Consider the following 24,617-nt stretch of genomic DNA (forward strand, 5'->3'; position numbering starts at 1 on the left):
AAAAAATTGATTTCACCTTTAATATTCATCTTGTATATTATTATATTATATATTATATAATATATATTACATAAACTTATAAAAAATTAAATATTATTATTATCGACATTTTGTCCTTCCACTGTATTAAAAAAAAATCAGAATATCTTAAATGAAACGAGGAAGACAGAAGTCGGAAATGTTATCCTGACGGGAATCAAGGGCGGATTATCTAACAGAGGCTATATTTACCCCATTTTTATTAATAAAACATTTAGAAATTACACTCGTACGATGGTGTCCTTTACAGTTACGGATCATCAATCCAATATTGGTCCTACTAAATTAAATTAAGTTAACAAACGGTTCCTCCTTTTTCTTTTTGCTTCCTTCCATCTCCTTATATTTCGTGTCGACAATTATAATCCGCTATATATACATTATATGCAAACATGCGCATACACGAGCACGTACATGCAGTCAGAGTCCTATGCACGTGATATTGCGACGTTCCAAAGAATTAATTGGCGGGAAACTTCCCGAGAGACTTCCTTTCGCAACTTCTCGTTTGTTTTCTCCCTTCCTTTCTTTCGATCTCATCTTTCTTTCGCTCGATCTCGGAGATCTTTCTCCGTACATCTTCTTCAAGCACTCATATGCGCTAGGAAATCATATGCCGAGGCAGTGACACGCTTATTTGGCAAGATCCTTTCAGCAAACATCGCATTACAACGTCGAACAGGCTCCGTGGGCATTGTGATCAAGAACAAGAGATCGTTCGCCGTTGTGTCTGCAGCAAATGCGCGTAAATCGAGGATTTTAGTCGATGAAGAACTTCGACCCAAATTCTCGATACTATGGACAGTGAGATTTTTACGCGTATTTATTCATACAGCAAAGATCTCCGAAGGATATCTTAAAAATGTTTAGATGTTCCTTTTACAAAAATCTCTCCAATTTATTACTAAAAGAGAGTAATTAATTATTTATTTTGAGTACTAAAAGTAACGAGCAATAATGCTTTTAATACTTAAAATAATTAATTATTATCTTTCAGTATTGGCCAATATGTACTTTATAGATTTCTATAAAATACAGTTTAAGGATCCTCCCAAAATATCCATCGTATAAAATGTGCTGTATGAATGTGTACATCGTACCGTTCTCTACGTGAAACGTCATGTTATGTTGGAATCGAAGTTATCGTCGTGCCAAAAAAAGACTTCGTGGCGTTGCGTCTTGCGTGCTACTTTAGGCTCCCAAAACGCGTAAGAAAAAGTAAAAATAAATGTGGTGTTGTATCGTTGTATCGTTTGAGATTATTAGTATTTACAACTAATTAGTGGGAATATGAAAAGCGTCGCATTGGGTGACCAGTTCGACTAAGAGAACGGACTAAAATGTACAAAATTTTTTCGCATTACATCTCGAACGATTTTTGTCTTGATCACAATGCTAATCAATTTGTAATTTATTTTTTTATAGATTACCGCTTTTTACACAATTTCTTTCTTTTTTTTTTAGCCAATCCTCGGGTTTCTTTGTCTCGGCGCGACAAATGTTTGTGCTAGTAATTCCAATCAAATCTATCATCTTTGCTGTCGAGAGATACGCACGACGAACTAACATCCCATTCAATGTACATACGTATATGAGAAAGCTTTATGCTTTATACGCGCGGATACATAAACGCAATGGAAGATACATTGCGGAAGATGAGAAGAACTCGGAGATTCGTTCGTCAGCACTTCGTAGAGAACAAGACTCGCCCGTAATCGAGGTTCTCAGTTCGGCGGAATTTGAACGAAATACGTGCTATAAACGCTAACATCGAATGCCATCTTGCTAAGTAATTCACGCTGACACGCATCTCATTCACGTCTCATTAATTAAATGCAGGTGATACGATAAAGTCATAAATGAACAGTAAAAAAATATGTAGACCCCGTTGTATATATATATATGACAAATCAAAGTAGCGGTTCATGGCGTCGTTCAATAACATTTACAAAGACGAAATTCCACTTTCCTACCGTACCCTAATTCGCCACATATACTTCATATACTTTCGTATGTTATATGTTCTGTGTACGCACATAGAAAATTGAACCTATAGAAGTGCCACGGCTTTGTTACCCATCCACACGCTTGGATACACGCTCTCCCTCGAGAACACAGCAGCTGCCATTTAGGATTGAGACATCACGAATGCGAATGAACACGAGACTCTCTTGCCACAATTAGACCGACCTTGTATAATCTTGCTTTGTTAATTACATTGATAAATCTGACAGTGCGAAATTTCTACAAATCACACACATTTCCGCATCCCTATTTCTCTAGGTTTTTACACATGTATTACAGATCTGATTACCAAATCAATCTTTGTTTTTCAGAACCAAGTACGAGGCACAGCCCGACGACAAGAGAGCTTTGACTCATTACACGCGTGTTCGGCAAGATTAATCGTGCAAGGTGCACCTGAGCAATTTGCGGCCTACAAGATATCGTTGACGGAAAATTTCTTCTTTCAAGCCTTGCAGAATTTCGGCACCTTGTGAAAAGGATTCAAACTAACCGGTATGCCCCATAATTGTGTCGACAGGCATTCACGAGCGCGTGCATGTCTGTGATTCTGGCAACATAATGTCCAGAGTATTGCACGGGGGGTCACATGAAGAACTCCCTGGATCGGCTAATATGCAGTCACGACGCAGGTCTATCCAATACCGAGATCTCTATTAGCCTGAGCCCGCGTGTTGTTGGATCTGTTAGCAGGAGGCCACGTGGCTTGTACACTCGATCGTTTTGCTCGCTGACAAACTTGGCGACCTTGCGCAGACACTTTTCATAGTGTGTTTCGGTACATATGCTTATCAGATAACCTGTGAGACAATATAGGCAGCTCTCGCAGTATGTAGAACAACTGGCACGTTCTGCCTCAGCGAAGTAGTTGTTCAACTGATTGATCGTATACTCGAACAATTGTCTGTCTAACTAAAGAAGAGATATTTTCTAATAAATATTTTTCGATCTTTTTTTTATTTTCAGAAAATATATTAGCTTTGCGATATATATGTGTGTATATATATATATATATATATATATATATTAAAAATGATTAACTGCAATACTTACTCTACTTTCCAATTCTGTAGGAAACCGTGTTTGGAACTTGACCATAGTACCTTCACTGTAATCGCGCTGTATAAAAACTTTCTCACAGTTCTGAGGAGGCCCTCCACCTGCCTGCCCTCGTCCCGCGGACATGTCTTCCAGCGGTGTGAGGGCAGCATGATTACCCTAAAAAAAATACAACATTGCCACATTTATTACAAATTATTAAGTCTATTTTTTGTAATACCAATGTACAGACTATAACCTTATCTTTCAAATATAATAATATAATAAATTTTCATATATGTTAATAAAGAGCAAATATTTATTATGGATATTAATATCAGATTCTTGTACAATAACGTACTTTTCTCTCGTAAATAATCTCTTCAGGCAGTACACATAATGTTTTCTTCGAGCTCTGGCTCTATAAAATAAAATGTAACGTCGCATAACTATCTTTGAATTTCTTGGAAAGACTGCTATTTTCATCTGCTTCTTTTTACAAATATTAGAACATATACTTAATACATTCTCACACTCTCAACATCAATAAGCATTGCATATCATCCTAATATTGGAAACATTTGGTTGACATTAGCGTTAACTTGTAATATATAGACATACATTTCTGTCATTACTAATCCTCTTAGATTACATTCCGGACAAATTCTCTAAACTCTGCTACGCATAAAATGAAGCTTAACGCTGATGTTTCAACTCTTTGTCTCTCGAAAACTCCCTTTCATCCTCGCATCACTCTTTGAACTTGGAGTTAACCACAAAAACCGCACCCAGCTCCTACCTCGGAAATCGTAAGGACGGGCAGTCGCATCCTCGCTCCGTTTTGTAGCTACAATCGTTCCTCGATCAAGAATCGTGACGCAGGAAATTGATTTTCGAGGAACAGATCGCAAGAGGGACAGCCAAGCGAAACACTTTTCACGAATGAGGGAATGACAGCCAGATGAGCCAGAAAGAGGCGCTTGTGAGTGAGAAAGATGCAAAGAGAAAAAGAGAGAAAGAACGCATGGAGGATGGACTCACCAGTGGCATTTTGAGCTTCGTCTTGCCGGTTGGTTGCCGTACGTTCCCGACGAAAGCCGAGCTCGACCGTTGCTGTCGTGCTCGCGATTGCCGTGATTTCTTCGATGCGAATCGACGCGACGAGGACTCAGGCTCGAAAAATCGGCCAAGGGATCGCTGTCGTCTGCACGCACACGAACAGACTCCACGACTCCGCAACTCGCGGCCGCCATGAACGGTGCGCGCGCATGCGAAATGCGATATTCTCTCTTTTCCCGCCCCGCTCTTCATCGCACATTTCATTCCGTTTCCATTTCTTTTCACGGATCATTTTCACGTGAGATGTTTACAGTGTTTATATGTGTAGATTTCGAGTTGTGAGAGAGGAAGATTAGAAAACGTTGAAGGTACGGAATTAAATTAACCACGGAATAACTTTTGTCCCGAAATTCATTTTTTTGCATTGTGATTTTTTGCGCGTTTTCTAATTTTGAAACACCGAAAATTAAATGTTTTACTTTCGGCATGGGTGACCAGGGTATCAATCATGAAACTTTTTTCCTAGGATGAAAAATGAAAAGTGAAAAATTTTTCCATTAATTTCAATGATTAAAATTTTCACTTTTTACTTTCCGTCCTAGGGATAAAGTTTCATGATTGATACCCAGCAGCGGGATTCTCTAAACGTCTTATCGATAATGCCAGAACAATGGAAGAAAGCGCGGTTCTCATTGGCTGTCGCTAGTTAACGATAGCAACAATTATCGGTAAAACATTTAGGGTTAGTTTTACCAACGCCAATTACTTTATCCGCCGATTAACTTTGAGCATTGCCAACTGCTAAACTGAAAACTCATCTTTAATCTAATTTCGAAAGTATGTATTTGTAAAAAATAGCCAAATATATTTATATTTCAATGTTTAGTATCTTCACAACACTTTTTCTTTACTATTACCAGAGAGAAACCTGAGAGAGGATATGACAGCCCAAAACCTGTAACCGCAAAATGTTGCCGCGCACTACTGCCCTCTGAAATGGATGTGAACTACAATACATAGCAACGTCCACTTTTTTTAGGGTACATCGTCCATTTTTCGATTGATATTTGATTCGTATAATCGTGCTATATGTAGCGATAAATCATCACTTTAATCATCTTTAAAAGTTTTTTCTGTTGAACATTTAATATTTAGTAATAAATTATATAGTAACAGTATAGTAACGGTATAGTAACAGTATAGTATATAGTAATAGTATAGTAACAAATATAGTATTGGTAAATTATAGCAACATATTGTGTAGCACATATTAACGAGATGATTGAGGGTAACAATAATAGCGAAATAAACGCAAAGTTTTTCAGCTTTATTGAAAATTCTTCTAGAATATTTCTCAGTCAATTTTAAATACTTTACTCATTCGAATACAATCGAGTTATTTTGAAAATAGAAAATAGAAATAAAGCAATAGTGAGTGAATTCGAAATTATATGTAATCATCCAAAGAAATAGCTGAAAAAATTATAAAAATATAAAAAGAGGAGGTGAGATTAAAATAAAAAAATTTTTTTAATTAAATGTATTATTGAAATACAATTTATTGACATTAATATTAGAGCATAACAAAACATACAGAAATGGTGAATAGTTAATTGAAAAAATTGAGTAACATTATTCACTGAATGACTTAAACGCAGCAAAGTAAGACATGGCAATTCGTACTACCTTAAATCGAATACAAAATGGACATAAATATATATATATATATATATATATATATATATATATATATATGTTATAAAAAGGCAGTTTCATATACTTTGCGCATTTTACTTACCGCAGCATAGGTCGCGATGGATAACGGAATCATATTACCTGCCTTCAATCCACATGGAATATTACTTCTGTAAAGGGTCATCATCAGCAAAGATTTTAATCGAGGCGAAAATTTGTACCATTCTGCAGCATATCTGTAAGCATAATCATCTTTAACTAAATTTTTGAAAAAAAAAATTTTTTTTAATATATTTAACAAAAGTTAAAATAATTAACTTATGTAATACTTTATATTTCTGTTATATTTTTACATTGTTAAGCGAAAATTAACGAAGAAATTGTTCCAGGTTCAGTTTCTAATGTGGAGTCTGCAATAGAAGTCGTAGTGGTCGGAGAATTTTAAGTCGTAGAAGATGATCAATTATAATCGATTCTTCTTATATTTGATTGTAATTGGTTAATTTTCTTTAAGATTCTATGACTACTTCTATTGTAGACCCGCGTTTTAAAATCAAATCGACACAGTTTGCTTGAATTGAAATGATAAAAATTCACACAAAAAATTATTAATCCTCAAATTCCACACTTCGCATCCATAACTTCCACATTAGTGCGAATTTGACTATTGTGTCCTTTAACATTAATTTTGTTATGAAAATGTATATAATTTACTTTATTTTACTTTATATTTACTTTATTATTACATTCTCTCCTCCCCCTCTCTCTCTCTCTCTCTCTCTCGTTCCCTCCCTCCCACCCCCCTCTCAAACAAATTTGTCATAGTGGAGAAAGATCGACGTACATTAACTCGCCAAGAGATAACACTAGTTTGAAATTTTTGCTGGTGCTAATTCGCTTCGGTGTGGAATTTGAGACTTAAACCAAGATCGGCCTTCACTAAATATCATTTGTTTTTACTTATTTATATATTTTTTAAATTATGTTTTATGTAAAGTATTTTAAATTAAAATTGAATAAATTTACATTTAATAGATCTTTCGAATGTGTTTGGAGCACTATATTATTATTTTCGTTCGAAATTTATTCTTACAATTATTAAAGTATATATTAAAGTATAAAATAAATATTACGCTCGATAAAATATGTCCTGACTTTCATCCATTAATCTTTGACCAGAATAACATATAATCATCAAGTCAATTAACATTGCGGTAAACATAAATGTGAATTTTATCAGTTGTTGCATTTGATTTAATACATAAAGAATCTGTAACAAATTAGAATTATTACATAATTATCTGAATAATAATTATATTTCTATTTAGAAAAACTTTTTTAATTTTGTGATATGTATCAGTAAGATTTAATATTGATGTAAATTATAATTGTTCGTCCTTAATCAATATTGCAGAATTTTTATATTTTTTAAATTTAAAATTATATATTTCTTTTATATAAACTCGATTTTATGTTTTTATATATTATGAAGTTCATAATAGATGATCAGTTTCATCATAAATATTAGAATGTGAACAAGAAGTTATATGCAGGAATAGTAAATATTAACTCGGTCTCAATAAATAAAGAAGAAAAAGTCCGACTATATTAAGTTCCTTCAATGAGTTTTTGAGTAGCGTGAAGGTTTGAGAAATTCGCGCGACTCAATATTGAAACGAAAGTTTATTTGGTTTAAAATAATACGAGAAAATTCCATAGATTTGGAACAATTCAGCTCCTCAAACAAAATACATTCGCCCAAAGAGCAACACGCTTAATCAAGATGCGAGATGCGATTAAGCGCGTATCGCTACATTCCTCTCCTAAGATGGAACTTTTTGAGATGGTAAAGACACTTTTTAATTCAGACGAGGTTGCTTTAAGAGATATTCGGAGCATCGGACAGTTTGGAATTAGTCAAGTCACTAATCACAATTGTAATTTCACTCGAAGTAGGAGATAAATCTGCAGTCTCGCCTGAAGAAGAGAACACACTGGCAGCAAGAACATATGCGCTAGCAAAATTCTTGGAATTCTCGAGCAGTTTTGAGGAAGGATAGTCCAACATAAAAAAATAGTCTTCGACGTTAAACCTATAACCAGTGGTTATCTAGTGAAGAAAGCGTTCGATTTCAAATTTGATTATGTCGGATGAAGACTTCTTCAAAGCTGACTTGAACCATGGTGAAGTCAATGAACTTGTCAATTGTTTCTGGAATAGGTTTTTCATTAAACAACTTAATAATAACCGGTTGCTGTGCAACAAAAATGTGACCTAACGCCATGTTGAAAATCAAATTACTGCTTCATTTCCTCTGTCGTCAAGAGGAATTACTAAGAAAAAAATCACGGAAGTAAAAGGTTCGAACGGAATTCTGAACTTGCGTTCGAAAAAAATTTCCGCAGGAGATTTCTGTTCTGGAGCTGCATCACAAGATGTGTAATTATACGAATAAAGGAAACGATTCATTTCGTCTTCCAAAAATGGAAAATTCAGATCAATTGAATGCTTAATGATGCCAATCATACTTTCCGCTTGATTATTGATGCTCGGGTGGGCTCCTCAGATGTAAAATATTGAAATGGGAGCACAATTGCGCAAAATCTTTCGAAATAAATTGAATTTCATTATTCCGAAACAAATCAATTATTCAAAACTTTTGGTAACTCATAAAAAAATCTTTTAAAATAACTGCAGATTGCAGATGTGAAAAATTACATCAACAAACTTCGACAAACTGTCAACTATTATTAAAATCCATTGTTTTTGGTTCAGCAAAGTCAATGAATTCGCGCTGAGGATTTGTTAGAGATTAATTAAGGATGAAGAGATTCTTCATGAGGAGCTGCCGCAGACTGAATACAATGATTGCAGTTCTTGATAAGTCTTTCAATATCATTGTGCAGGTCAATAGAAATAACGACGAGCAAATTGTATTATACATCGTATACCAAAATGAGCTAAATGCAAAGTTTCCAAAACGACTGGATATATTGCTCGAGATAGAACGATTCTGTTATCTGAAACCATCACTCCATTTAAAACTGTTAAAAGTTCTCGACGGCGATAGAAAGACAGCAATTTCTCCTCTAAATCTGAAAACTTCAATCAGTTTGTAAATGGTCCACAACTTGTGCAAAACCATCTTTAAGGAAGTTTGACTAGTTATTTTTTTAGTAAAAAATGAAATATTGCATACACACACACACACTAATAATTTGCTAAATATATAGTACATAAATAATATCCATAATTCATTACATTAAAATTGTATACGATACGGAATCGCTGTAATGACAATTTATTTCAGTTGTATTGTTTATTCCAAAGCAAAGTCTTTAATCGATCAATTCGGAATGCACATCAATTATGAGTTTAATTGTTTTGTATGATTGCGTATTTATAATCCATTATTAGTAAATCCCTATTTGCAATTCTGCAATTCCTCTAAAATATTTCTTCGGGATATTTTATAGAAATAATTTCTATAATACTTACTCGGACTCCGATTAGACTTATATTTCCAAGAATTAATAGTAATAAAAGCAATGAAAGTCCTTGAAATGATGATTCCAATATATTAACAAATCTAGATTAAAAATTTATAAGTTACGTTAATCCATCGAGGCTCAGCGGAAAAAGAAAGAAGGAGATATTTTATTTATATAAAAACAACTAAGATGTAGTATAAAACTTGCTTACTCTAAAGCAAGCTGATGTTTCTTTAAACATGTTATATATTCCCGGTATATTATTCTCTCATTAAATGGATTAAGTTCCATATTTACATGATATCCACATTTGCTGACTTTATTGTTATTATAAGCTTTGGAAATTATATTTTCAATTTGTTTACTGTAAAAATGATGTCTCACAAAAAGTTAAATAAAATATATGTATAATATGTGTAAAATGAAACATATACGTCATAAAATATATGAACGGAGTATACAAAACTAACGGAATATACAAAACTTCTACAATACTTATAACAATATTATTTACCATATTTAATTGATCTACCTGACAGCGGCAAATAAACTGCATGCATGAGCGGTGCAGGCAAAGTGCATTGTATCAACACCAATTGAAATGTTTAAACCTATTATAACTACAATGGTAGTGTAACAAAACATTATTAAAAAGTAATCATTTTTATTCACTCTGAATTCGACTTCGATCGCAAAAACTCGCGGACGTGATTCATTAAGAGGTAGCATTGTGTCTAACAATACTGGTATTAATGGTATTGACACAAATATTAACACTGTGAAAAACAATAGCACTGCAACATTTCGAAAGAATTACAATAATATTAATTTTGTTTTTTTTTACAATAATATTAATCAGAAGTATTTCAGAGCAACATCATTATTCTTTTTAAAAAATTTGTTATTATGCAACAAAAATGTTATTTAACGCTATTTTTTTATAATTCAACTTTATAACGTAGCAATCATATCATTATACTTGTCATACTCATCATACATGTCATATCATTATATTTATAATCTCGATTGTTTTAGATTATAAAAATTTCAGTTTATTTTGTTTATACGACATAATTACTCTACATAACGTACTTACTCGAGAAAACTATTGTGAACCTTCGTGATAGCATAACGTAATCTTTCATGATTCGAACTTCCACATCATTTGTAAATATGTCCCAGTGTTTATCAATGGCTATACACAACTGTTGCAACTGTTTATAATAAATAGGCACGATTTTTACACTCATATTGTATGTAAAATAATTTTTTAACAAGAGACTAACGAAAAGAAATAATGACAATATAAATGAAATAAAAAAGATCTGTGAATTTACTTTGTCATGATTCCAAATATTATGCAATGCCCTTCCAATAAAAGCAGTCGAGAAAATAAATTGATAGCAGGCATCTACAATCATTTGTGGATCACCCCAATGATCATACAGCAGTAGTATCTGCATATGTTTAATTATGATTCGTAAATACATTTCAAGTGTATAGTTATAAAATCAATTGTATAAAATCGTTTTATTTATTTAATTAATCGTTAATTGTTAATCATGTACATTATATTACTATATTATAAATTATATCTTGTGATAATAAGTGTGTGCACAGCAATATTACTATAAATCTGTTTTATAATAATAATAATATTTTGATAGACGGATTGTTATAAATATTAATAGAATTTATTTTTATCAAATCGATTATATATCGACCGATACGCATTACCTCAAACGGATAGTAACTTATTTCCATTAGCAAGCAGACAGTCCGTAATGAATTTCTTACATTTTTACTTTGAAATAGCCAGAGACCTGAGATCGATAAAAATACTCGGTTTACGTTGTACTCTCTCAGAAAATTCGCTAGCATGACTAATACTCGCTCTCCGGTGTACTAAAACGTAATGATATAAAACGTACGCTATCAACTGACTGGTGAACAATACAAGTTGCAGGACAAGAATATAATATCGTGCGATGTCAGTAATTGTTACTGTAGCTTGTTTCTTCGATGAAATTCGATTGAAACATATCTATTTGCCTAAACTATCACTTCCGTTATCTTCAAAAGTATTCTGTTAAACAGTCTATCAAGTTTTACATGTTATAATAACATAAGTATAGTAAAGAAATATTATAGCATAACTCAGAATGACAGGATGATTGAGGGTAACAATAATAGCAATGTAGGCATATGTAGGTATATGTTGCTTTCTTATACTAAGAACTACTAGAATGTTATTCAATCGATTTAATTGACTGTGAGTAGAGCCAAGTATATATATATATTTGAAAATATAAATTAATAAAATATAACAAAATCGAGTAAATTCTCAATTTGAACACAATTTAAAGTAATATATAAAATTATAAGAAAATATGAAAAAGTAAGAATTAAATAATAAAAAGTAAATTCAAGAATTATTAAAGCTAAATGTATCATCGAAATACAATTTATTGACATTTTATACATAATCACAGTTTATCAAACATTTAAAATGTATCGATAAAGAAGTAATTAAAACTTTAATAATCACTTTTTGAATGATATAACGTAGTAAAATAAGTGTTACGTCCAAACTTCGAACGTATAAGTGGATCGATGTAAAGAAAAAAGGAATAAAAGGATGAAATATGGAAGAAGGTTAGAGCAGACGTTTTGTCTTTCGCAAGCATTCGCGTGGAAGGGAATGGAGTAATATGTGTATATGTGCAAACAGAGAGGCGATAAGAAAATTAATTCAGTTCATGCATTATAACAGGGGAAGGGGGGGAAGAGGTCATGAAAAAAAATCGACCGGGACTAAATGGGAAGGAGAAGAGAGGGAGATGTTTTTTCTGTCGATACCGTTGATTTTGAAAACATTATTTGAATATTTAATAAGAAATTGTTTGAATTATTTGCTCTCTTTAATGAGTTATTTTAATTTCGGAGAAAAATAAAATAATAATAATAATAAAAGATTTATAATTTTGTGCTTGGAATGTTTATATCAGGTGTCGGGAACAAAAAAGATAGTGATGTTTATCCGACTGCAAATATTGCGCACAGACTAACAATGTAAATGCGAATTTGAAATTTTATCGTTCTTGATCTTGTTCTTCATTCTTTGCTCTCTTGTTTTCTCCGCTCTCTCGTTCTCCGCTTGTGTCTCGCGATGTCGCGGTTTATATAGGCAATTTTTTTGGAGATGGTTTTTTGATAGGATGTGTCTAGTTGGGAAATCGAGGAATCAGATTGGTGAGATTTTCTTCCCAGTCTTTGAAAAGTTAAGTTGGCTCCGCCCGCGGTATAAATTTAATTCGCTTTTATTCTTACTGGTGAAAATATATCCTTCCTAGAAGATTTCAAGTTCACAGTCGCCCATTGGTGAGTTTTGTTACAAGGGGAGAACGGGTTCTGAATTGCCGATTTTTCTTATCAGCGTTTGCTTAAGTCTTAGTTACAAGTGAGAAAGAATCGTCTGTGTGTAATGTTTTATATCAAACTGCTCTCGCATTGATTGCTGAGCAAATATTCTGGGATTTAGTTAATCGTGCTCCTTGGGAAGTAAGAAGCGTGAGTCACAATTTTATTGATTTTCCCAATATTGAAAGATGAGCATGAAACAAAACCTTCCTTTTGGGATAATAGAAGTTCAATTTGTTTCTGTGATTCGGATAGCTGACGAAGAATAAGCTGTTATTCCTGAGCCAACTGTTGTTTGAGCCAAAGAGGTTTAAAATTGCTCCATCAATATCTCAAAACGCTACTGAAGTAGGTTCGAATTTGCCACAGCGTCAATTTGTAGTTTCATTAAATTCTTGAGTAGCGCGAAGATTTGAAAAACTCGCTCGACTCAATATTGGATGAAATGAAATTTTATTTGATTTACAGAGTAATACAAGAAAGATTCATAAAGATTCGAAATCTTCGATCCAATTCTTCAAATAAAATACACTCGCCCAACGAACAATAGATGAACGCGTTTAATCGACCAATGCGATTAAGCTCGTATCACAACAATTATGAATTTGATTGTTTTAAATGATTGCGTATTTATAATCCGTAAATATTTGTAAACTGTATTAGTAAATCTATTTGTAATTCCGCAACTTCTTTAAAATATCTCTTCAAGAAATATCTTTTCGAGATATTTTATAGAAATAATATCTATAATACTTACTCGGAGTCCGATTAGACTTATATTTCCAATCATTAATAGTAATAAAAGTAATGAAAGTCCTTGAAATGATGATTCCAATATATTAACAAATCTAGATTAAAATTTATAAGTCACATTAATAATCTATTGAGGTTTAGGGGAGGAAAAAAGAAGAAGACATTTTATTTAGAGAAAAACAATTACGAGTAACGAGTTGTAGTAATAAAACGTGCTTACTCTAAAGCAAGCTGATATTTCTTTAAACATATTATATATTCTCGATATATTATTTCCTCATTAAATGGATTAAGTTCCATATTCACACGATATCCACATTTGCTGACTTTATTATTATTATAGGCTTTGGAAATTATATTCTCAATTTGTTTACTGTAAAAATTATGTCTCGCAAAAGTTAAATAAAATATATGTATAATGTGTGTATGAAAAATGAAACATATACGTCATAAAATGTATGAACGGAATATGTATACAAATCTAAGGTTATACAATAATTATAATAATATTATTTACCATATTTAATTAATCTACCTGACAGCGGCAAATAAACTGCATGCATGAGCGGTGCAGGCTATGTGCATTGTATCAACACCAATTGAAATGTTTAAACCTATTATAACTACAACGGTAGTGTAACAAAACATTATTAAAAAGTAATCATCTTTATTCACTCTGAATTCGACTTCAATTGCAAAGACTCGCGGACGTGATTCATTAAGAGGTAGTACTGTGTCTAACAATACTGGTATTAATGGTATTGTCACGAATATTAACACTATCAAAAATAATAGCGCTGCAACATTTCGAAAGAATATATCTTTGTTCACAATAATATCTGAAGTATTGTATAACATCATTATTCTTTTTTTAAAATCTATTATTATATAAGTTTTATAAAGATCTATTATTATATAAATATATTTTTTAATAATCTGTTATATAAAATCTATTATTACATAACAAAAATATTATTTAATGCCATTTGTTCATAATTTAATTTCATAAGGTAGCAAGTGTCATATCACTATATTTATAGTCTTGATACATTTTAGACCATAAAAAATAAACCATAAAAAATTTTAGTTTATTTTATTTATACGACATAATTACATAACATCCTTACTCGAGAAAACTATTGTAAACCTTCGTGACAGCATAGCGTAATGTTTCATGGTTTGAACTTCCACATCACTTGTAAATATGCTCCAATGTTTATCAATGGCTATACACAACTGTTGCAACTGTTTATATAATAAATGGACACGATTTTTACAAACATATTGTATGTAAAATAATTTTCTGACAAAAGATTAACGAAACGAAATAAAGATAATATAATTAAAATAAAAATAGGTAATGAAAGATCTATGAATTTACTCTGTCCTGATTCCAAATATTATGCAATACCCTTGCGGTAAAAGCAGTCGTGAAAATAAATTGATAACAGGCATCTACAACCATTTGTGGATCACCCCAATGATCATACAGTAGTAGTATCTGCATATGTTTGATTATGATTCATAAATGCATTACAAGTATATAGTTATAAGATCAATTGTATAAAATCATTTTATTTATTTAATTAATCGTTAATTGTTAATCATGTACATTATACTACTATATTATAAATTACATCTTGTGATAATAAGTTTGTGCACAGCAATATTACTATAAATCTGTTTTACAATAATAATAATATTTTGATAGACGAATTGTTATAAATATTAATAGGATTTATTTTTATCAAAATATATTTATTATATATTTATTCAAATCGATTATATATCGACCGATACACATTACCTCAAATGGATAGTAACTTATTTCCATTAGCAAGCAGACAGTCCGTAACGAATTTCTTATATTTTTATTTTGAAACAGCCAGAGACCTGAGATTGATAAAAATAGTCGGTTTACGTTGTACTCTCGTAGAAAGTTCGCTAGCATGACTAATACTTGTAATGTTCTGATGTACTAAAACGTAATGATATAAAACGTAACGCTATCGTATTGACTGTTGAACAATACAAGTTATAGGATAAGAATATAATATTCTGCGATGTCAGAAATTGTTATCTCGTTTTTCTGATGATTGAAATACATCTACTTGTCGATACTAAACTATCACTTCTGTCATTTTCCAAAGTAGTCTGTTAAATATCTTTTTAGTTTTACATGCCATAGTTACATAAGTATAGTAAAGAGATATTATAGCATATCATACTCGGAATGACAGGATGATTGAGGGTAACAGTAATTTCAATGTATACGTGTGCTACTTTTTTATACTGAGAACTATTTCTTTGCTAAAATATTATTTAACAATCGATTTAACTGATTGTGAGTAGAGCCAAGTACGTATATTTAAGAAGAGAAAATAATGAAGTACAATAAAATCGAATCAATTCGCAATTTGAATATAATTTAATGTAATATGAAAAATTATAATTAAATAAAAAGGTAAAATTCCCTGATAGAAAAATTTCGCTAAAATTATTTCACGTTTTGGAACACTTTTCAGCAAAATTTCAGTTTAATTTCCTCAATTTTAGCTTTAAAATTCATGTTTACCAAAATTTCAGCAAGATTTTAAAGAAATTTCAGTAATTTTTCAATATATTAGCTAAAAAATTCACTTTCAGTAAAATTTCAGCAAATTTTCAATAATTTCGCTTTACGCTCGGAATGTTTCAAAACGTAGAATATAATTTTAACGAAATTTTTTTATCAAAGTTAAATTCAAGAATTATTAAAGTTAAATGTATCATTGAAATATACAGTTTATTGACATTGTATATATAATCACAGTTTATTAAACATTTAGAATGTATCGGTGAAGAAGTAATTGAAACTTCAGTAATCACTCTTTGAATGATGTAAACGCAGTAAAGTAAGACATGGCGATTCGCATTACCTTAAATGGAATACGAAAGAGACATATTTTATTATATACATATACATATTTATATATATATATATATATATATATATATATATATATATTGTGTGTAATGAGTTTTATTTTTGGCAACATGTGACAGCAATAACATGGGACTATCCAATGTTAATTTTGTATTAACATTGGATTAATAAATATATTTGATCTCATTTCCTTATCAACATTCCGTGAAACATTAATTTTATTCATTAATTTCCTATGATTATATCATTGTTTTGGACAATTAACCAACCTATGCGTACAATTACTCGACACAAGGGAAATTTTATCATATTTGCTTTTTTACTTTTTATGAAATATTATAATACTAAATGAAAAATTGTTCAATATGAGATAGACGAATACATATTTATGATTTGGAATCTCTTATATCGATTTTAATTTCAAAAACTATCTCACATAATAATTTCCTTTAGATGCATGCAATTCCTCCACTTTCCCCTACACACATGCATACGCACACGCACACACACACACACACACACACACACACACGCACACACGCGCGCGCGCGCGCACACACACACACACACACACACACACACACAGAGAGAGAGCATTGTTAAAAATAGATTTATATTTTTACACATTTTACTTACTGCTGCGAATGTTGCAATAGATAATGGAACCATATTACCTGCCTTCAATCCACATGGTACATTACTTCTGTAAAGAGTTATTATTAATAAAGATTTTAGTCTAGGCGAAAACTTGTACCATTCTGCAGCATATCTGTAAGCATAAGTTATAAATAATAACTGATTTTATCGAATTTTCTAAAGAAAATTATTAAATATTTGTAAAAATTACATTAATTAAATTACTAATGTTTCGTGTGTTAATTATTTATTTTAATTGTATTATATTTATCTTAAGTGAAAGAATGATGTTGAATGAGTGAAAGATGAGTGTTGAATTAAAACTTTTAAATCTTTCGAATATGGTTATAATTAAATTATTATTAATTTTGTTTAAAGAATGCTTTATAATCGTTAGTATATATTAAGATAAAAAATAATTATTACGCTCGATGGAATATACTTTGACTCTCGTCCATTAATCTCTGACCGGAGTAACATACAATCATTAAAGTTATTAGACATGCTATGAATATAAATGTGAATTTTATTACTTCTCCCGCTTGATCTAATACATAAATGATCTATAACAAATTAAAAAGTGTTACATAAATATTCAATATATAATAATATTTTTATTCACGATAACAAAAGTTTAATAAGATTAAAAATTTTAAAAAACGAAGGAATTTAATAATATGTAATAACTTATTACATATTATTACTAATAAAGTTTAACATTAAAAATATAATCATAATTTTTTGCTCAAAATTTTTTTATATCTTTTTTTTTATATCCTTTATATTTTTATTTATCAGTTATTATTTATCTAATTACTATCAAAATTAAAATCTGCCCAATCGACACAAACTGAAAGTAACGTAACGTCAATCAATGTTATAATTTCGTCTACAATATGAATGTATTATAACACACATAGTGTTACATAACAATTATATTGTGGAGTGCGAAATTGTATTACAGCATTGACATTATGTTACTTTCAATTTGTGTTGACTGGGATTGTGTGTGTGAATTGTCTCTCATATACAAAACTGAAGAGAAAATCACTTATGAAGTAACCTCGGCTTGGAATATTACAAAAAGGAAAGATAAATGTTGACAATAACACGGAATCAGCTCCGATAACCTTGACCTTCACATAATATTATTAGCTGTTCGGGGAGACGCTAGCGCTATTTATGTCATTCTATCTTCATCATCCATTACACAGAACAGTATGATACAAATAGTGTTTATAGCGGACTTCTCGAACGCAGCGAGTGAGGTTCGATTGCGCACGTTATCGATCGGATATGGCAGTATTTTCTAATCAGACACGGACCCGATTGGACACGGATCCGATCGGACACAGATCCGATTGCGCATAGATCCGATTGCACACTGACCCAATTGCACATGGATCCGATTGCGCACGGATACGATTGCGCATTGATCCAATTGTGCATCGACCCGATCGTCCACCGACCTGATTGCGTACGGATCCAATTGCGCACAATCTGATTGCTCACAGACGCAATAGCAATCGGAAAAACGAGAAAATAGTAGAGAAAGTAGTAGATGATGAAAACAACATAAATAAGTGTTTACATATTCTACGCGAAGCGACTCTCACCCTCCCTCTCCTTCTGCAAGAGGAGTGCACAACTTCTGTAATTGTACTGTTGTTGAGATTAGAAAATCTGTCATGTAGACAATGGGATGTATAGACTAGTACAGTGCTCGTAAAGATTTGCACATTTCGGACTGATTACGGCGAATGACCCCTACCATCGCTCGAAGCTCGGTGGCCGAGCCTAAGAATCGAAAAGAAGAATCAATATGGTAATAGAAGCACGTGTAGCCTACATATAAAGTGTCACATAATTGCAAAACATTCATTGTACTTTTTTATTAATAACATAAGGGATAATAACAGAAGGGTACAAAGTGAAACCTTATGAAGGTTACTCAGAGTCATGACCTTGACAATATATGTCAAGGTCAAAGTTATCGGAGTTTTCGATCCGTTATTATCAACATTTACTAAAAGAAAAATTCGACTATATTTTAGTTATTTTGTATAGTTACGTGTTTATATTTATATATGACATTTTATAAAATAGTTTCTGAAGCTTACTCGGGTTGCAATCAAACTTATAGTTCCAATAAGCAAGAGTAATAGAAGTAATGAAATTCCTTGATATGATGATTCCAATGTATTAACAAACCTAAATTGGAGAAATTAATAAATTAATTTATATAACAATGATATTATATTATATAACAGTATATTATACTAGTACAAAGAAAGAGAGGGAGAGAAAAAGAGAGAGAGAGAGAGAGAGAGAGAGAGAGAGAGAGTGTGTGTGTGTGTGTGTGTGTGTAACAATATATTATACTAGTACAAAGAGAGAGGGGGAGAAAGAGAGAGAGAGAGAGAGAGAGAGAGAGAGAGAGAGAGTGTGACAAACATTTTATATAGAGGAGGATAATGAAAAATATAAAAACAACCTACTCTATAGCAAGTTGATGTTTCTTTAAACATATTATATATTCTCTGTACATTAATTTTTCATTTAATGGATCAAGTTCCATATTCATACGATATCTACATTTGCTGCTTTCTTTATTGTTATTCGCTTTCGAAATTAAATTCTCGATTCGTTTGCTGTAAATAATATCTCACAAGAGTTAAACAAAATATCAAAACATAAAAAGGCTAAGGAATTAAGCTTGTTGTTCGCACTATACATTAATTTTTTTATTTATATATTTATTGCGAAATAATAATTATAAATATTAGGTGTAGTAAAAAGAAATCCATTATTTTTACATAGATACAGATTACTAAAGCCATCTATTGTAAAAATAATGGATTTCTTTTTATTACACCTAATACATACGTTCCTACTTTTTTACATCAGGTCATCATCAGTGTGATAAAATTATCGGTTTATATTTCAAAATTTTCACAAAAAGACTGAGATTATATTAAGACTCTTGTACTCCGAACGCAAACAATTGTCATTAGAATGAATTTTTTATAGAAACTTTGTATTTTGTAATGAACAACGATATGCGCCGGTGTAATATTAGATATGATGTATCGAATGCAGAGAATGAACTAATACTGTACTGACACACATCATTATTCACCATAAAATACAAGGTTTCTATAAAAAATTTATTTTAATGACAATTGCGTTCTAAGTACGAGAATTTTAATAATAATAATTTTAATAATCTCGATACAAGAGTCTTAATATAATCTCTCTCTTTATATGAAAATTTTGAAATGTAAATTGGTAGCGATAATTTATCACACTGATAATCTATAAAAAGATCGAAACGTTTATATGTATTTATAATTGTTATTCCGCAATAAATATGTAAATATTGTATTGCATGAACAATAAGTTTGGCTCCTCGGCCTTTTTACGTTTTGATAATTTGAATTTTATTTATTTGGAGCTTATCCATTGTATTTGATTTAAAATACATAAATAAAATATGTTTTTTTTTTAGTAGATAATAAACGACACATATACATTATAAAATATATATACGGAAAATGTATATATATAAAATAAAAAATATATATATATATATAAAATGAATGTTTCATAAAATATTTATAACAATATTATTACGATATTTAATTGATCTACCTGATAGCGGCAAATAAACTACACGCATGAGCGGTGCATGCGATATGCATTGCATCAACGCCCATCACGACGTTTGCACCTATCAGAATTATTACAGTTGTATAACATAAAATTGATAAAAAGTAATCATCTTTATTCACTCTGAACTCAACTTCAATCGCAAAGAATCGCGGACGTGATTCGTTAAGAGGCATCACAGTGTCTAGCAATATTGGTGTTAATGGTATTAATGAAAGTATCAACATTGAGCTAAACATTAGCACTGCAATATTCCAAAAGAGAATTGTGTTACATTTTAAGATCATATGATGCTATATTCAGAGACGTATCTACGGAAAATAGTTCCTATGGCAAGCATTGAAATTGCATCCCTATCCAAATATCTGAAATCCATGTTTTAGATAATTTTACATTATTATTACAATATTAGCTCAAAAAGTCAAGTATGTTTATCTTTTATTTATTTACATTACATTATAGCAACTTACATTACTAAAAATTATAACTGCATCTTTCTTTCTTTTACCATTGCAAATTGATCTGTGCTCTGCTCAAAGTTAATTTTTTCAGGCAAAAGTTTATCGTTATTAAGAAAAAAAAAAAGTATGAAAAGGTGGAAGAAAATATATTTTTACGAGAAAATTTGCACACAAAGATTTACACAAAAAAAGATTTATTTAAGACAAAATAATGGACTTAAATAATTATTAAGCCTGTCTTTCACATTGCAAAAAATAAACTTGGCTCTTACCAACTAAATTGTCATGAAGATTACATGTTTATAATTTATAATTTCTGCGACGTTAACATTTTGAAATAAACGTTTCAATTAAAAATATTTCAAATTATGTAGAGTATAATTATAATTATCTTTTAGTGAATAAAAAAATTATATAAATGAAATATTTGATATTTTAACGAAGAAAATGGTATTTTTCACAAAAATTTAGAAATAAAATTCAATTGTCAGATTGATATTTTAATTCATTATGTATATCATGTTTGAGGAAATACATTGAATCGTACTGAATTAATAAAACTACTTTGCGCGATTTGGCGCCCAGGACACGTGTCATGCCTGCCATATCTTAGATATGCCTCTGGCTATGTTCAATATATTAGTCTTGCAATACTTACTCGAGTAATATTTTGTAAATTTTCGTGATAGCATAGAATAATTTTTCATAACTTGAACCTCCATGTCATTCGTAAATATATCCCAATGCTGATCAATTGCTTCGTACAACCGTCGCAACTGATTGCAATAAACATGGAAACGGTTTAACATGTTAAGTCTGAAATAGTTGTACCGCAGTATAAACATAAGTAAAAAGGGAAAACAAATATAACACATTACAGTTATAAAAACTTACCTTGTCTTGGTTCCAGAACTCATTTATCTGCCTCCCAATGAAAGAAATCGACATCATAAATTGATAACTGGCATCAAAAATCATTTGTGGATTGTCCAAATGATCGTACAATAATAATATCTGCGAGTCACGTTGGATTATCATAAAATCGTAAAATATTTTACGTTTAAATAAATAAGTATAGAATTGTGCATTTATTAAATATAAAATGTTATACATTTGTGTATATGTTTAATTAGTTTAATTATGTTTAATGATTAATTATTATATTAAATATGTTGCGTTGTAAACTTCTTATGACAGGAACACACATAAAGCTCACTAATGATATAATATACATGTATTATACTTAAATCTTATAAAAATAAAATTTAAAACTAAAAACACAAATTGGATGTATCTGTCTAAAATATATCAATCTATACGTATTACCTCGAAGGGACAATAACTTATTTCGATCAGAAAGAAGAAAGTCCGTAAGAAATTTCTAATGGACTTATTTTGAAATGGCCAAAGGCCCATGCTCGACAGAAATACTCGATTAACATTATACTCTCGCAAAAAATTTTCTAGCATGATTATTTGCTTAGTTTCATTGAAAGACTACAACAGAATGACACGTGCTCTCTCTCTCTCTCTCTCTTTCTCTCTCTCTCTACATATGCTATTGATTCCTTAACATGTAAGTTATGGCGTAAATAATATGAAATTGTAGGATGTCACTGGAATTGTCACTGTCAAAGTTTACCAATTTAGTGATGTCAGAGCGTATCTGATATTAAACCATCACTTTTCTATTTCTGAAATATCATTTATTGGACGCTTTCGCAAAGTGACATTATAACATTATGCTATTGCATGATACAATAGAAAGTTGAGGGGTGACTATATAATAATAATGTAGACGCGTGCTGGCTTCCTGTCTTATTCGTCGTACAAGTTCGTCTCTAGTTTGTTAGAATATCTAACAGATATTCTAACAAGAATTTTAAACACTACAATAGTGTGTGTGCACGAATGGAATTTTTAGTTTATCTTTCAAAATAGAAAATAGTACGTTGTAATAAGAAAGATGAGCTCAAAATTAAACTATATTAAAAGAAACATACATGGTGTCCTAAAATAATTGCCAAATATTTCATGAGCAGGTAGAGCGGACTGAGTCAAAAAATTCTTTACCATTTTGCAATTTTCGCAATAATTAACAAGATATTAATTACTAAAAATTGCTGAAAATCTTCAATAACTTTTTACTCAATTACTATCAACTTTACAGAAAACTGCAAGAGACAAAAATTGTTTATTTTCTTCTCATAGAACTCTAAGAATTTTTTCAAAATTTTTCAGAATTTTTTAATACCGTATTTTCTTATGATAAAAATATCAAATAAGAAAATGCAGTATTAAAAAGTTGATAAAAAAATTCTGAAAAAATTTTTGAAGCTCTATGAGAAGAAAATAAATAATTTTTGTCTCTTGCAGTTTTTATATAAAGTTGATAGTATTTGAGTAAAAAATTATTAAAATATCAATTTTTGGCAATTTTTAGCAATTATTTTATTAACTATTGCTAAAATCGTAAAATGGTAGAGGACTTTTCTTCTCAGTTTAGTTAATTCTGCGAAAAATTTATCATTATTTTCCAAACATCCTGTATAAGGAAATATTTTGCATTAAAGCAGAAAATTTGTTTCATCAGAGCACAGTTGCGTTTAAAAGTTAGGTTTTATTGATGAACTTTTTTGTTAATAACTTTTTAATGAATAACGAGCGATAGCTAAAATCTGGTGAAGGTCACTGAGAGTTATGACAACATATGTCAAGGTCAAGGTCATCGGCTGCCTCCCCTAATCGACATATTTATCATTGTTATATGTCACAATTACTTAAGTAACGAAACCATATTACCTGCTGCCTTTAATTCACGGTATTATATATTATTAAAAAATTGAAACACGGATTAAGGTTGTAAAAAACACAATCTAAAGTACTTTAGACACGCAAATACAATAAGATAATAATGAAAAGATAAGCATATTAGTTGTTTTCTAGTTTCTCTGATAAATTTCGCTTGTTTGTTAGATCTTTTTCCAAACAATATGAATACATTTTAATATATTTCTTTCTTATGTTAAATGATATCTCAAAATTTATATAAAATTAAGATAAAAGAAATAAATCATAGTTTTTAGAATTATTAGTTTGTTTTTTATCAATATTTAATATATAAAAATTTTTATTATTGTTATTTTCATTCAAATTCTCGAAAGATAAAATAGGAACGAAGTATAATATTCTTTAAAAATCCATGTTTATTTGAGACTCTGCAATACAATATTCATAAATTTAAATACTGAATATTTAAGTATTGTACAAAAAAAGTATTGTACAGTGTTTCTTATAATAAATCAAATGATGCAAGACGGATGTTGATAAATGATGATTTCTTGTGTTTCACAAATGTTTAAAGGCTTAATTTATCGATCTTCATTGATTCCCCTCATTACGTA

At 30.6% G+C, this 24,617-nt stretch overlaps 3 protein-coding genes and 1 long non-coding RNA gene across 21 annotated transcripts in view; 1 reads left to right on the forward strand and 3 right to left on the reverse strand.

The window, feature by feature from the left end:
* Positions 1–222: 222 nt before the first annotated feature.
* Positions 223–4,425, reverse strand: LOC105146541 (golgin subfamily A member 7). 3 transcript variants are annotated; one of them, XM_011056867.2, is made up of 4 exons: positions 4,144–4,425; positions 3,464–3,523; positions 3,118–3,282; positions 223–2,976 (listed from the first exon to the last, which is right to left on the reverse strand). In XM_011056867.2, the coding sequence occupies exons 1-4, from the start codon at positions 4,423–4,425 to the stop codon at positions 2,686–2,688; spliced, it is 798 nt and encodes a 265-aa protein (XP_011055169.2). In that variant the 3' UTR covers positions 223–2,685. The 3 variants fall into 3 exon arrangements, with proteins under 3 accessions (XP_011055169.2, XP_011055168.1, XP_011055170.2); XM_011056866.2 differs by lacking the exon at positions 4,144–4,425 and adding an exon at positions 3,902–4,133; XM_011056868.2 differs by lacking the exon at positions 3,464–3,523.
* A 436-nt stretch (positions 4,426–4,861) lies between these two features.
* The window catches only part of LOC147909976 (uncharacterized), a 28,764-nt gene continuing 9,008 nt past the window's right edge, over positions 4,862–24,617 (forward strand). For 4 of the 6 annotated variants that reach the window (XR_015544869.1, XR_015544870.1, XR_015544871.1 and 1 more), the window contains exons 1-3: positions 4,862–4,998; positions 5,082–5,201; positions 5,965–6,094. This is a non-coding gene — a long non-coding RNA (uncharacterized LOC147909976). Of the gene's footprint in view, positions 4,999–5,081; positions 5,202–5,964; positions 6,095–6,245; positions 6,557–22,123; positions 22,238–24,617 lie in introns of those variants that run through there. The other 2 variants (XR_015544872.1, XR_015544873.1) reach the window with 2 other exon arrangements.
* Positions 5,675–15,827, reverse strand: LOC105146572 (odorant receptor Or2). Of its 9 annotated transcripts, XM_087405596.1 has the most exons (10): positions 11,280–11,392; positions 11,086–11,171; positions 10,686–10,805; positions 10,445–10,562; positions 9,881–10,142; positions 9,560–9,712; positions 9,356–9,446; positions 6,990–7,126; positions 5,960–6,092; positions 5,678–5,847 (listed from the first exon to the last, which is right to left on the reverse strand). In XM_087405596.1, the coding sequence occupies exons 2-10, from the start codon at positions 11,110–11,112 to the stop codon at positions 5,794–5,796; spliced, it is 1,095 nt and encodes a 364-aa protein (XP_087261722.1). In that variant the 5' UTR covers positions 11,113–11,171; positions 11,280–11,392; the 3' UTR covers positions 5,678–5,793. The 9 variants fall into 9 exon arrangements, with proteins under 9 accessions (XP_087261719.1, XP_087261721.1, XP_087261724.1 ...); XM_087405593.1 differs by lacking the exons at positions 9,356–9,446; positions 9,560–9,712; positions 9,881–10,142; ... (2 more) ...; positions 11,086–11,171; positions 11,280–11,392 and adding exons at positions 13,526–13,616; positions 13,742–13,894; positions 14,057–14,318; ... (1 more) ...; positions 14,903–15,022; positions 15,329–15,697 and having other exon boundaries at positions 5,675–5,847; XM_087405595.1 differs by lacking the exons at positions 9,356–9,446; positions 9,560–9,712; positions 9,881–10,142; ... (2 more) ...; positions 11,086–11,171; positions 11,280–11,392 and adding exons at positions 13,526–13,616; positions 13,742–13,894; positions 14,057–14,318; ... (1 more) ...; positions 14,933–15,022; positions 15,329–15,696 and having other exon boundaries at positions 5,675–5,847.
* On the reverse strand, positions 16,271–22,762 carry LOC147909977 (uncharacterized). Of its 3 annotated transcripts, XM_087405600.1 has the most exons (9): positions 22,540–22,759; positions 22,108–22,227; positions 21,872–21,989; positions 20,735–20,996; positions 19,582–19,734; positions 19,204–19,294; positions 17,510–17,646; positions 17,084–17,216; positions 16,271–16,439 (listed from the first exon to the last, which is right to left on the reverse strand). In XM_087405600.1, the coding sequence occupies exons 1-9, from the start codon at positions 22,681–22,683 to the stop codon at positions 16,386–16,388; spliced, it is 1,212 nt and encodes a 403-aa protein (XP_087261726.1). In that variant the 5' UTR covers positions 22,684–22,759; the 3' UTR covers positions 16,271–16,385. The 3 variants fall into 3 exon arrangements, with proteins under 3 accessions (XP_087261726.1, XP_087261728.1, XP_087261727.1); XM_087405602.1 differs by lacking the exon at positions 22,540–22,759 and having other exon boundaries at positions 21,872–22,029; positions 22,108–22,224; XM_087405601.1 differs by lacking the exon at positions 16,271–16,439 and having other exon boundaries at positions 17,097–17,216; positions 17,526–17,646; positions 22,540–22,762.

Source organism: Acromyrmex echinatior, chromosome 4 (genome assembly GCF_024713525.1).
Source record: "Acromyrmex echinatior isolate Ae372 chromosome 4, ASM2471352v2, whole genome shotgun sequence".
Taxonomy (NCBI): domain Eukaryota; kingdom Metazoa; phylum Arthropoda; class Insecta; order Hymenoptera; family Formicidae; genus Acromyrmex; species Acromyrmex echinatior.

Bases quoted from the DNA above. Each gene is read 5' to 3' on its own strand.
- LOC105146541 (XM_011056867.2), bottom strand. From the start codon at position 4,425: ATGAAATGTGCGATGAAGAGCGGGGCGGGAAAAGAGAGAATATCGCAT. The intron at 3,524-4,143 runs GTGAGTCCATCC...TTTATTTTATAG, and splicing joins CGAAGCTCAAAATGCCACTG to AGCCAGAGCTCGAAGAAAAC. The intron at 2,977-3,117 runs GTAAGTATTGCA...TCTCTTCTTTAG, and splicing joins CTACAGAATTGGAAAGTAGA to TTAGACAGACAATTGTTCGA.
- LOC105146572 (XM_087405593.1), bottom strand. From the start codon at position 15,472: ATGCTAGCGAACTTTCTACGAGAGTACAACGTAAACCGACTATTTTTA. The intron at 14,319-14,648 runs GTAAGGATGTTA...GAAATGTTGCAG, and splicing joins GTTTACAATAGTTTTCTCGA to CGCTATTATTTTTGATAGTG. The intron at 5,848-5,959 runs GTAAGTAAAATG...ATTCGATTTAAG, and splicing joins CCATCGCGACCTATGCTGCG to GTAGTACGAATTGCCATGTC.
- LOC147909977 (XM_087405600.1), bottom strand. From the start codon at position 22,683: ATGCTAGAAAATTTTTTGCGAGAGTATAATGTTAATCGAGTATTTCTG. The intron at 19,735-20,734 runs GTAGATCAATTA...TATTATTTACAG, and splicing joins AGTTTATTTGCCGCTATCAG to CAAACGAATCGAGAATTTAA. The intron at 17,647-19,203 runs GTAAGCTTCAGA...AATTTGTTATAG, and splicing joins TAAGTTTGATTGCAACCCGA to ATCATTTATGTATTAGATCA.